Raw genomic sequence first — 12,125 nt, 5'->3', positions numbered from 1 at the left:
ATAGTCTTTGTTAAAGTCAAACTGTTAAACTTCCTATGCCTGCTGTGCTGTGAGCCACAACAATGTAAGTTTAAAAGTACTTTAATCTTGATTTCCTATTTCTATTTCTATTAAAAACTATGTGCGCTGCATCGGGGAGCAGCAGCAACGCCAGGCCCAATTAAAACCAAACTTATTTTTACTGCTTCTTATGTGAAACAGATGAAGTTAATCGATGACTAATGGTTATTTTAGGCACTTAGGTATTTTGTAATGTTTTATAAGCTTCCTATGAAGTGAACTCATGGCAGGATGGAGCACAGCATTGCTGCATTACGCGGATTACACGTTTCTTTACCTGGGCTCTTTGTTATCGTCCCGTCCTTTGGGAGGAGTCACAGACGGTAATGGCTCAGACTGTGGATAAGGATCTGACCCCCAAACGATGCGGGAGTCTGAGGGCAAGCCATGGTCTCTAATTGGCCGGGTAAGATGGTCGAAAGAGTCAGAGCTAGAGCTGGAGTTGTCTCCAGGCTCTCTGCGTATGATCTGCTTTGGAGGCATTCTCCCTTCAGGAAACAGAGAGAAGTCAATACAGAGCCAATACATTAAATTACTAAAACACAACAGAATTTCTGTCCCATGATCCCCTACCTGGGTGCATATTGGTAGGCATGTCCATGGGGGGTCTTCCTGACATCATGCGGGGGTCCATGTAAGACTGCATCATGAGCCAGCGGGGGTCAAACCCCATGGAGGCAAGGTGCTGGTGGTGGGGGCCCATGGGCTGGTACATGGAGCGGTGCTGCTGCTGGGAGGCTGGAACCCCTCCAGCGCCTGATGGAGACATGGAGCCCCCACCCCCCTGCTGCTGCTGCTGCCACTGCTGCTGCTTCATCTGCTCCTACAGGAAGAAGTTAAAGACTGTACTAAACAAAGCTATATCGTTTTAAACAATAATAGAAATATGTAATGAGTAGTGTATTCCATGCCCTAAGTGGCTGTTTCAGTGTTTTACATCAGTCTAAATTTTACTTGTGGTGGAAGTCAGTGGAAAGGACAATCATTACGATTACACCTAGTATACGGCTGACTGCAACCATCTGGGATGCCTGTTAAAATGCCTGACTGAAATGTATGTTCTGGCAGTTATTCTTTTATTATTATCATCATTTTCATTGTTATTATTTTCTACCTCATTTATTGTTACTGGTTACTTGAATTCATATAGCTACATTTTCTCTCCCGTTCTTTTTCTCTCTCTCTGTGAATGGAGACGAAGCCCTGAGCAATGTCATCCCCCCTCCCCTCATGCTTTTCTTTTATCGCATCTGATTGGTTAAAAGTTGTACAAAGAAACAAAATTCACAGACACATCGAGTCAACCACAAAACTTACATTGATGAGGAAGTGTCTTTATGGTGTTGGATATAGCAGAACAGTGAGGAGAAAATATCCTCACTTTATTCGGTGATCCTTATGCAGGGAGGAGACACATCACTACAGGAGACGCGTAATAACATCTCTGCCAAGACAAGCAGTTGGTGTGGCTCTCTGCTACAGCGACATCCAAGCTAACAGCTAACGTGGCAGTAAACCCTTGACATACCGGACAAGCTCAACATAAGGATATTAAATCCATGCCGAAACAAACAGGAGAAGAGCGAACACATCTCTTCTGTCCCTCTTTTCTGTCTCTGACTCAGACTAAATTTTAATGCTCTTCAGATCAGACCTTTATTTTAATAGTCTACCACGTCTTTATTTTACTACACTGTGCACCCATTGCTTCAATTCTAATATTAATAATAAAAGTATTTAGATTATTTTGAAAGTACTTGAAGCACTGTTTACAGCAGACTGAAATATAAAGAGCCGCATCAGTAAAATCAAACTATTTCTCATCCTCTTTAAGTACATCCATATTTACACTCAGAAGAAATATTCCTGTCAATAACATGTTTGTTAGTTTTTACAATAATTTAGAGAAATAGCTTTAATTATCGTTTTGTGGTCTTTATTTTCTGATATGAGCTTTGACAGTGTTGGACACGACACACAGATAAGGGTGTGTGTTAATGTGTGTGCGTTGGTGAGAGAGTGTGTGTCTCTGCTCTGCCTACTGTTATACAACAAACAGGGCACTTTTAGCTGGAGCTAGAACTTCGCTTTTTGGAGCTAACAGTGGACCCTATGGCGCCCAAACAGAGTTTGTTTTACTAAGTTTACTCCTGCAGTAAACAACAGCCTGTTGTGCCACATGTTAAGCTTCTGACTGATGATACGCACAGCCAACAGCTGATGGATGTGTGACTGACAGATGGGGAGACAAGAAGGAGGCATGACGAAGCAGCAGCTGAATCAAAGTTACAAAGTCACAAATAGCGGTGTGTCTGCGCATGTACACACACTCATAGGTTTCCTGCAGAAGGATTTCATCATTTTGGACTGTTATGTTGAACTTATTATGCATTTGCAGATCATGTACAGCCCTGAGCAGCCCACGCGGAGGAGGGGGCAGGGGATGGAGCATGATCTGAATGGGTCACGGATCAGCTCTGTTTCTTCATTAGCTGTCAAACCAACAATTTTTAAGTGTCCAGGGCATCTTTGTGATCTTTTATAACTTCCAGTTAGCTATGGTTTTCTGTCAGGAGAGCTGCTGCTTCTGGTGTCCGGGCAATATGGATCTCGCGAGATGATTTTCAACTCGAGAAGACATCTTGTGACGCTACACTTGCGACATCTTGTGGCACAAGACCTCGTCACACCCCTAGTGTTTTATAATCTTTTTTTTTTCTTAGAGAAAGGTGGTCCAGTTCTAATAAAACGGACGAAATGCTAAAGCTACATCTAGTATTTAGAGCAGTGGAGGCAGCCATTAGAAGGCTTTCAGTACAACTAAACCCCGCCCATAGCACAACTCTGTATATATGGCTCTATGTACCGCAGTGGAGGCAGCCATGGCCGACGGCTTTCAGTACAAGCAAACCCAACTCTGTATGGTATGACTCTGAAAGTGGCATCCCTCAGTCAGTCAGATACAAACAGAACAATCTGTAAAAAAAAGGTCACTTGTGCTCAGAGGGTTACGCTAAGCCCCAAGCAAATTTTGGAACCACTGTCTCTCCTGGACTTTGTCTCAAAAAGCTTGTAAAACATCAACCGCATGGTGAGCAGTCAAGCCCTAAGCATCCACTTCTTAAGGACAAGCTGGGCTTTAAGAGTATGTGTGCTGCAGTAATGCCACTTAATTTTTTTTAAAAAGTTCTGGGACTATAAAAACAAAACAAAGCAGAAAACTATACTCAAAGATGTATTAAGCACAGTTAACATTAATGAAAGTTTTTTGCACAAACTTGTTCTCCCATCTCTTTGAAACCAAAAAATCATTCTGTGGAAAATATTCACATATTTCAAAAAAGAAGTCCTTAGTCCTTTAGGAATTAGAGTCATTATGTAAAGTGCAGTGACTCAGAGTGACACATCACAGCCTCTCTGCGTCTATTTCTCTCTATTCTGAGTCATACAGGTTTTCTCCTTCAGTTCGTAAGTCTATTCACATTGGCAAAGCATGATGAGATGACGGAACAGCCAGTCATTGGTTGTCACAGCCTGTCACAATGCATTCTGGGACACAGACAACATGGCAGTGGGCTAAGAGAAAAATGGATAAAAAGATGTTCAATACCAGAGTTACTGGAGTGGTATAATCTTTCAATACCCAGAAACTCAACCAAGTTCACGGTTCACAAGAAAATGTTCTACAAGAGCTACGAAGGCGTGGATAGCGTCATTAGAACGGCACAACGGAGGGATACGATTCATAGTTCAAAAGTTATTTATTTTCAATTACACATACGACAGCGCTGGTCTCAGAGGGTCAAACAATCTACCAATGCTTGGTGAAAAAAAATCCATATATTTCTCTAATTCGCCTGTAGCTACCGCCTTGTTCTCCTCAAATGACAATGATGGAACTGAACCATTTTTGGTTCAGCACAAACAAAGCTTTTCAAGATGGATATGCCCGATGAACATGGAGGCTGGCAAATCTCTGCCTTCCAAGGTTAACAGTATTCCAACATGTTATTTTTCTCAGTATCTAAAGCGTTAATTCTTTTTTTTTTTTTAAGATTTATTTTTGGGCCTTTTAATGCCTTTATTTGATAGAGGAAGGACAGTGGATAGATTCGGAAACAGGGAAGAGAGTGGGGAGAGACATGCGGTAAAGGGCCACAGGCCGGATTCGAACCCGGGCCGCCCGCGTACATGGGTAGCGCCTTAAACCACTCGACCATCTGCACTCCCTAAAGCATTAATTCAACAAACTACTTTTACAAGTAATGTTACCCATCACTGTTTATGTAAATCCATGAGAAAATTTAGCACAATATATAAAGTTAATAAAGGTGAAACTTCGTGGCAGACAGCCACCTACATATGACCACATTCATTGATGCCTACAGAGTAGTTTCTGATGGACATTTGGAATATGGAGCCCTGGCCCTTTGGATAAAAGTTGAAAAACCTGGGGCCTCATGTACAAAGACTTGCGTGGATTTCCTACTGAAACATGGCGTACGCTTTAATCCAGAAAACATCATACGTATAAAACTATCCAGATGTATGAATGTGTGGCACACATGAATTCAAGCACATTTCCTTTGTACATCCCAATCAACATGGAATTGAGTGCATATGTTGGAGTACCCGACCCCTCCCTGTCCACACCCCTATTTAAATATGCAAATCATATATAAATGAGCCCTGTGCCTGAGATCCCCCTCTCTGCACGATCAGAAAATTAAAATAAAAGAATGAGTATGACGGGGAAAAGAAGAAGAACTTCACAGAAAGCGAATTGGAGACGCTCCTCACTGAAGTGGAGGCGCGCAAAAATGTCCTCTTTGACACGCTGTCGGCATAAACTGCAAATGCAAGAGGAGTGAGTGGGAGAGTGCGTGTGAGGCTGTCAGTGCTGTGGGGTCAGAAAAGCGCACACATGCTGAATTGAAGAAGAAATAGTTCGACATCAAGGTGGATGTGAAGCGGAGAACAGCAGCCCACCACCAAAACAGGCGGGGGGGACAGGAGAAGAGGGGCCCACCCCGTTTGAACAGAGAGCTGCCACAAAGCAGACAAAGTAAACTGGATTTACAGTTTTCATTTGTTAATTTCAGGGGTGTGACGAGATCAAAATGCCACGAGATTTCTCGTCGCGGAAAAATTAATCTTGCGAGATCAATGTTGTGCAGACACTTGGAGCAGCAGCTCTCCTTACAGAAGACGATACCAAACTGGAAGTTATAAAAGATCACAAAGATGCCCTGGGCACTATAAAACTGTTGGGGAGAGAGCAAATGAGAAAACGGAGCTGATCCGGTATCCAACCTCCCACACCCCTCGCGTGCGCTACTTGAGCCGCACATGATCTGCCTATGCATCATCATAACGGTGTGAATTGATAAAATACTGCAGGTGAAAGCCTGTGCCTTCTCCATGAGGAGAATACGGTGTTTATTTAGCTCGTGTATGCACGCAGACACGCTCGTAGTGCCGCTGTTTGTGACTCTGTAACTTTGAGTCGCTACTTTGTCATGTCATCCATCAGCTGTTGGCTGTGCGTATCATCAGTCAGGCGCGTAACATGAGTAGCACAAAGGGTCTGCATACTGTAGTAGTAAACCTGGCAAAACAAACTCTGTATGAGTGCCATAGATTAGCTCCAAAAAGCGAAGTTCTAGCTCCAGTTAAACGCTCCTTGTTTGCTGTCTGACAGCAGACAGAGCAGAGAGACACACTCGCTCACAAACGCACACACATTAACACACACGCTCATCTGTGCATCGTGTCCAACCCTGTCAAAGCTCATATGAGAAAAAAAGACCACAAAACAATAAGATAATCTATTTCTTTAAACTACAGCAAACGTGTTGACAGAAATTTGTTTTTAGTGTTTAAAATATGGATGTCCTTAAAGAGAATGAGAAATTGTTTGATTTTACTGATGCAGCTCTTTATATTTCAGTCTGTTGTACACAGTGCTTTAAGTACTTTAAAATAATCTAAATTTTTTTATTATATGTAATTAAGTATAATAATATTATACTGTTTTTAATATTATTAAAAATAGTTATTATAATTGTAGCGATGAGAGCATAGTGTAGTAAATTAAAGATTTTGTACATTTTAATGCTCTTCAAAGTTAGACAAAACATACTCTTTGGAAGCATTGATAGCCTATTCAGTACTTAATTCAAACATTTTTGAGTAGACCTGAATGCGTTGTAATTATCACTTTCAGTTGTATAAAGGACATATTATCCACTCATGAATTTTTTTTCCAAAATTGAAAAAATGTGTAAAATCTCGTCTTGTGAGATAAGTGTCTCGTCACACCCCTAATTAATTTTATACACTACTTACATGGATCACACACTATCGTTGCAATTTAATGCAGAAGTGTGCCTGGGAAAAAGTGAGGCTTATTAAGACATTTCACACTTTACGCACGGGGTTATTAACATGAGTACTATGCACACAGAGACAATCAGGGGCTTGCTGGAAAGATCTGAAGCTGTACTTTAACCAGCAAAAAACAGAAAGTCACTAACTTTAAACACTGACTAGTAATGATGCTGTGAAGACGGGATAGTATTTAGGAGCGCACATGTTCAGTGCGCATCACGGGGATTAATATTAGGACAATTAAACTAATAAATGTACTCACCAAGAAGCCCCCCATCGCGCACAGTGCCAGCTTGTAGTCTGTTCTCAACCATGCTGTCACGCAGAATGTATGAATCATCTGTTGAATCAGGCCACCTCGCCACAATGTTGGTTAAGTGCATTTGCACATCACATATGATCTGTACACTGATCGAACGAAAATTTTGCCTGTTGACATATACTAATTCATCATGTGATGGCACTTTTATAGAAATGTATGTGCAGTTGATAGCTCCAATTACATTAGGGAAACCGGCTCTCACTGCAAATTGTGCTTTAATGTTGACCTGTTCAGCTGCATCGTATGGTAATTTGATATACGTGGCTGACATGCGGATAATTCTGTCCCACATGGCTGGCTAACCCTAACCCTCTGGAATACCCCAGTTGCTAACAACCCCAGTGTGGTCAGCACCTGTATGGATACAGGCAGCGCATGGCTCCTGTCACGCTCCAAAGCCAGCCGCAGCTCTGCGCTCAGTTCCAGGAGGACTGCCATCGGAACCTAAAGCAGCTGATGAGCCAGTTATCATCATGCGCCAGTAAATCCTCTCTGTCTCTGAACACACGCTCTCTTCGTATTGCAACCATTTCCAATGTCTTCTAATACTGCTAAAGCCATTGTTGTTAACTGTATTTATTTTCACCACTTAGTGCATGCTTTTATATCCACTCGTGTAATTGCAGACACGTGTGTGTTAATTGTTCATCAGTGTTTATTGTTCATGTGTCTCTGATGTGCACATCACATTTATTTATTATAACAGTTTCCCGGCATCACCTCTAAGTGTCGCCAAAGGATCCACAGCTGTCGAAATGTTGCGTTGCCTCACGCCATGAAGTTGGCGTGAGGCAACGCACATTTCCACAGTCATTTCACTCTTGATACATCTGAACTTTGCTGTGAAAAAGAACATATGGCCCGTTTTTGTGCATACGTACCCTTTGTACATGAGGCCCCTGATAACTAGCACCTGAAACTTAGCTTGATGATTTGACCGGCAACATTTCAGCCACTACAAACAAAACACTGGACTTGGGCACTCTTACCTGCTGTCTGAGAAAACGAGGAGGCAGAGACTTCTGAAACTGTTTAGAGTATCCTGAGGTGAGAGACGGACGCATCGCCGCCGCTGCTTCTCCTTCCAGCTGTGGAGAAACCACAGAGATGTCCTCTCCACCAGGGGGGTCCATGTGAGGCAGAGAAAGGTGGGGTTCATCCACTGCAAGAGAACAAACCGGGACGAGTGTTTCTTAATGACGCAATAATCTTGCAAAGCAGATGAATTTGCCAGACTCCAAGTCTGTGATCAGGCAAATCCATCTTTTAAAAAGCTTTTATTGATCTATTCAATTTCTGTGTCATACTGGTGAGCTCAGCCTGAACTATGACAGTTAATGAGAATATGTTATAACTGTTAGAGCAGCCCAAGGTTCATTTACACTTTTTCCTCAATTATCAGTGAAATACATGCAGATGATACAAACATGCTGAGTGATGAGATGGCCGTTGGTGGTAAGCAGACACTGCACTATGTTCCTTACATCAAAGGTTCTCGAACTTTTCAGGGCTAGGGACCCCTCACAGGGCAAAAAATTTCCCAAGGACTCTCACTGGAGCTGGGCAATGAATTGTAAAATAATCAAAACCAACATGTAGAGCCTCTAACCGACATAAACCTGCTGTGGCAATTATTTCAATTTTTTACCTTGTAATTCTCTCTCCTAATGTACCACCCCCTTAAAAACAAACTACTGGTCGTGCAATCACATGATAAGTAGCCAGGTGTTGCAAAGCATGTATCCTGCTGTAAACCCAAGAGAAGAAGAAGTACTTGTCATGCGCTCATTCCTTTCAGTCCACTAGAACTCAAACACAGAGCTGACTGTGCAATGTGAGCAGCAAAGTTATTTTTTACTTTTTATACAACAGCATACAAATAATTTATTTTGTTGGCAAGAAATACAGGTTGTTTGTTTTCTACTTGTCTTGAAAAATTTGGCTTTTTACAAAAAGATTTTCATTTCAGCCGATGTGCATTTTGATTTAAATTGTTTCAATAAATAACCATGAACTGTTTATCTGTGCCTGTTCCTTTCAGTCATTTGTTTTAAAATTATACCAGTATTTTCAGAACAGAGTAGGAGGTTGGGGGTGGAATAATCGTTCATTAATCATAATCGAGGTAAAAAGTTCAATCAATCATGATTTTGATTATAGCCCTAATCGCCCAGCCCTAAGCCCCACATAACCCTCACGCTGATTAAACACAAGTTAACGGCCATTTGTACTCCCAGATGCTTTTAAACTCTTCAACCTAAATACAAGCTCATGTCCAGTTGAGTGTGGCTTCTTCCTTTTTGCGATCCTTACATGATAGATATACGTGATGTCACAATCATATCTGAGTTTTTATTGGCCCAAACTGACTGATGTGGGAGTTATGGGTTTAGTTTGGTTGTTTTATGGTGCTGTGGCCCCTATATGTATTTATTCGCTATTTAATGACATGGCATTTCTTTAGTAATTTTTTTGCGGACCCACAAGCTGTGGCTCGCAGACCCCCAGTTTGGGAACCGTTGCTTTACATGACAAAAATGATATAATAAATCTGCTAATTCGGTGACAATCCTGATACTATTTTATCTTACTTCCCTTTCATTTTTTTATCAAGCAGGGGACAAAAATAACCCTGGTGCTCCGATCTGGCTCACCTCTGCTGTCCTCCATGTTGAAATAATCTCTGATAGGCACTGTTGTCCGCTCAGCCTGGCTATTCTCCATCAGAGGGCCCATCTCTCCCAGGGAGACCTCGCCCTCGCTCTGCGGCTCTGGGGCTGAGGTTACCGGTCTGTGGACAGGGGGGCTGGGCTGAGGAGGCAGGTGGATCTCCTCCTCCAAGCTGGACTCTGCTCTGTCTCGTTCCACCCTCTCCTGCTCTCGCTCTGCCCTCTCAGGCAAAGGAGCAGCCATGATGGAGGTCTGTGATTGTGACACTGGGATTGAAGGTCCAGGACTTGATGACAGAGTCGGAGCAGGTGAAGACGCTTCCTCACGAGCAGCTCCTCCGTCATCGGCAGCAGTGGGTTTGCCCTCAGCTGACTGTCGGTGTTTTTCATTCAGACGTTTTAGTTTTTCAGCACAAGCAGCCAGTCTCTGTTCCTCCATCCGCCGCTCCTCCTCTTCTCTTCTCCTTCTTGCTCGCTCCACAGCTTCAGAAATCTCTGCGGGCTTCTTTCGTTTCTGTCGCCAAGCCTCAGAGTCCTCATCAGCAGGGGGTGCTGCAGACACCTGTGGTTTACCGCTGCGAGGAGCTCCGCCTCCAACAGAACGACCACTGGCCTGGAGAGGAGAGAGGTTAGCTCACAGACTGAACACCTGAGTGTAAAGAAAAGGAGTGTAAAATGATGTGAAACCTCAAAAATGATCTACCTGGAAGTCCTGTGGAGCAGCAGACTTGCTGTACTGCCCCATACTGCCAGGTGATGGTGCTCTGGCATCCGTACCATCAGCCCAGGAGGTTTTACCACCCCCAAGATCCTCAGAGCCCTCCTTCCAGACCTCCTGACCGTCTGATGGACGGGGTCTCAAACGATCCACTTTACCCATCCACTCCCTGAAAATCAAGTCATTACTGATTATCAAGACATGAAGAAGTTCATTTACAGCCATGCTCTTTTGAAATCAATATGCAGACATACTAGAAGCCCATTGTAACTGGGCAAAACACAACTTTGTTGACTAGCCGTATCCAGTTTTACTAAGGCTGAAACCATTCCTTGAGTTATTCCAGTGACTAAATTGAAAAAAATCATGGAGGCAAATTACCTGCCTCAAGGCTTTGCTTAAATCAGTCATGTCTCCATATATGCATATGGTGCAAGCTTGTACATCGTGCCTTGGTTGCACGGCGTGCTGTGTTTTGCACAGACGGTTATTAGTGTGGCACAATGCACTTATTGGCACTGTTATTATAACGATACATACATGATGCGAGGGGTGAAAATCTTGAGGGAGGAGGGAAGGTGATGCGTCCACTGGCCGTGGCTTCATGGATAAGAGGGCACTATGCCTGCACAGGTAAACCTACTCAGATCTCAGATGTTAGGCGCTGCCTGCTTGACTTGCTCATGTGAGACAGCAGTCAGTTTGTGTCTGCAGACTTCAGGGGGTTTCATAAACTGCTCTGATTATCCTGACAGTTTTAAAGAACACTGACAGACTTTACGATTCATGTCCTGTTTTGGTGCTCTCTTTCACATGCACACAGGGTTTTTCCTGCATTTTAAATCATGAGGCAGCCGCCTCCAGTAAATTTCATGCCACCTCCAGCTCTCATTGCTCAGACATCATGAAAACATATTTTCTGACAGGCATTACAGCAGGTGGATGACATTTTTAGTGGAAATTATGGTATTTTCTTAATTTGGTGGAGCTGTATCAGTAACAGCGTTCTAACTATAAAGAGGGAGGACAACACATTTCATCAGGGAAGAGCCGTCAAAATTAGAATAGGCTGTTCACATTTTTGAGCAGGCAACTTTTATAGACCTGACTTTTAAATAGTTGGACTAGTGTTTCCCAACAGTACAAAGTTTATGTAATTACAACGATTAATATATAATAAAAGGGGGGTTTGGGGGTCCTCCCCAGTGTTAAATTTAACAGCTATTTTTAATTTTAGTCCAAGTCTTCCGACCACATGTCACAAGCTGTTATGTAAACCTGAAATATCTAAATATTTTGATTATTTTTATTAAAATCTGACTATTGGAGACTGAAATATAAGAGGTTGAATCATTTCAATAATGGTAGTCTATTATCCATCCTCTATCAGGGATCATCAGCAATATACAAATTTTAAGAAATCTGTCAATAAAACATTTGCTGTAACCTACACATTTTATTTCTGTTATCGTATTTTTGGTTTTTGGTTTTTTTGGCATATGAGCATTGGGTTGGTCATGCAACACACACACACACATCTCGTTCCTTTAGCAGATGAGCTTGTGTCTGGGCTCTGCTTGCTGTAGCATGTGTCAAACAAATGGCCGTTTTTAACGACTATATCTCCCTTTTATCGGGCAAACAAGGCACTGTACAACAGAGTTTCGTTTGGCGAAATTTACCAAAACATATTTTGCCAAAATGATGAACATCATCACTTCACAAGCCATCTGTGTGAAAGAAACTGTGTGCATACAGGTGGAAATAAAAAAATGTGAATAATTTTTTTTTTTCCTGTGATTTAATTCAATAAGCGAAACCTCCATATAATCTAGGTTCATCTCATACAAAGTGAAATATTAACCTAGTTTTCTCACCAGTTGTCTCTTTTGTCTTTAGCAGCTTGGTTCTCCTCATCATCGCTGAAGTTCAGTTTCTCTGTGTAGTCCACCTCCATCTGAGCACC

The 12,125-nt window shown here is 42.4% G+C and overlaps 1 protein-coding gene across 4 annotated transcripts in view; it reads right to left on the bottom strand.

The window, feature by feature from the left end:
- prrc2c (proline-rich coiled-coil 2C) overlaps positions 1-12,125 on the bottom strand; it is a 98,555-nt gene that overhangs the window by 52,820 nt on the left and 33,610 nt on the right. For all 4 annotated transcript variants that reach the window (XM_041791354.1, XM_041791355.1, XM_041791356.1 and 1 more), the window contains exons 9-14: positions 12,037-12,124; positions 10,145-10,328; positions 9,427-10,054; positions 7,762-7,934; positions 634-883; positions 338-548 (exon numbers count right to left, since the gene is read on the bottom strand). In XM_041791354.1, coding sequence (XP_041647288.1) covers positions 338-548; positions 634-883; positions 7,762-7,934; positions 9,427-10,054; positions 10,145-10,328; positions 12,037-12,124 — 1,534 coding nt within the window. The remainder of the gene's footprint in view (positions 1-337; positions 549-633; positions 884-7,761; positions 7,935-9,426; positions 10,055-10,144; positions 10,329-12,036; position 12,125) is intronic.

Source organism: Cheilinus undulatus, linkage group 7 (assembly GCF_018320785.1).
Source record: "Cheilinus undulatus linkage group 7, ASM1832078v1, whole genome shotgun sequence".
Taxonomy (NCBI): Eukaryota; Metazoa; Chordata; class Actinopteri; order Labriformes; family Labridae; genus Cheilinus; species Cheilinus undulatus.
This window is presented reverse-complemented; position numbering and strand designations above follow the sequence as displayed.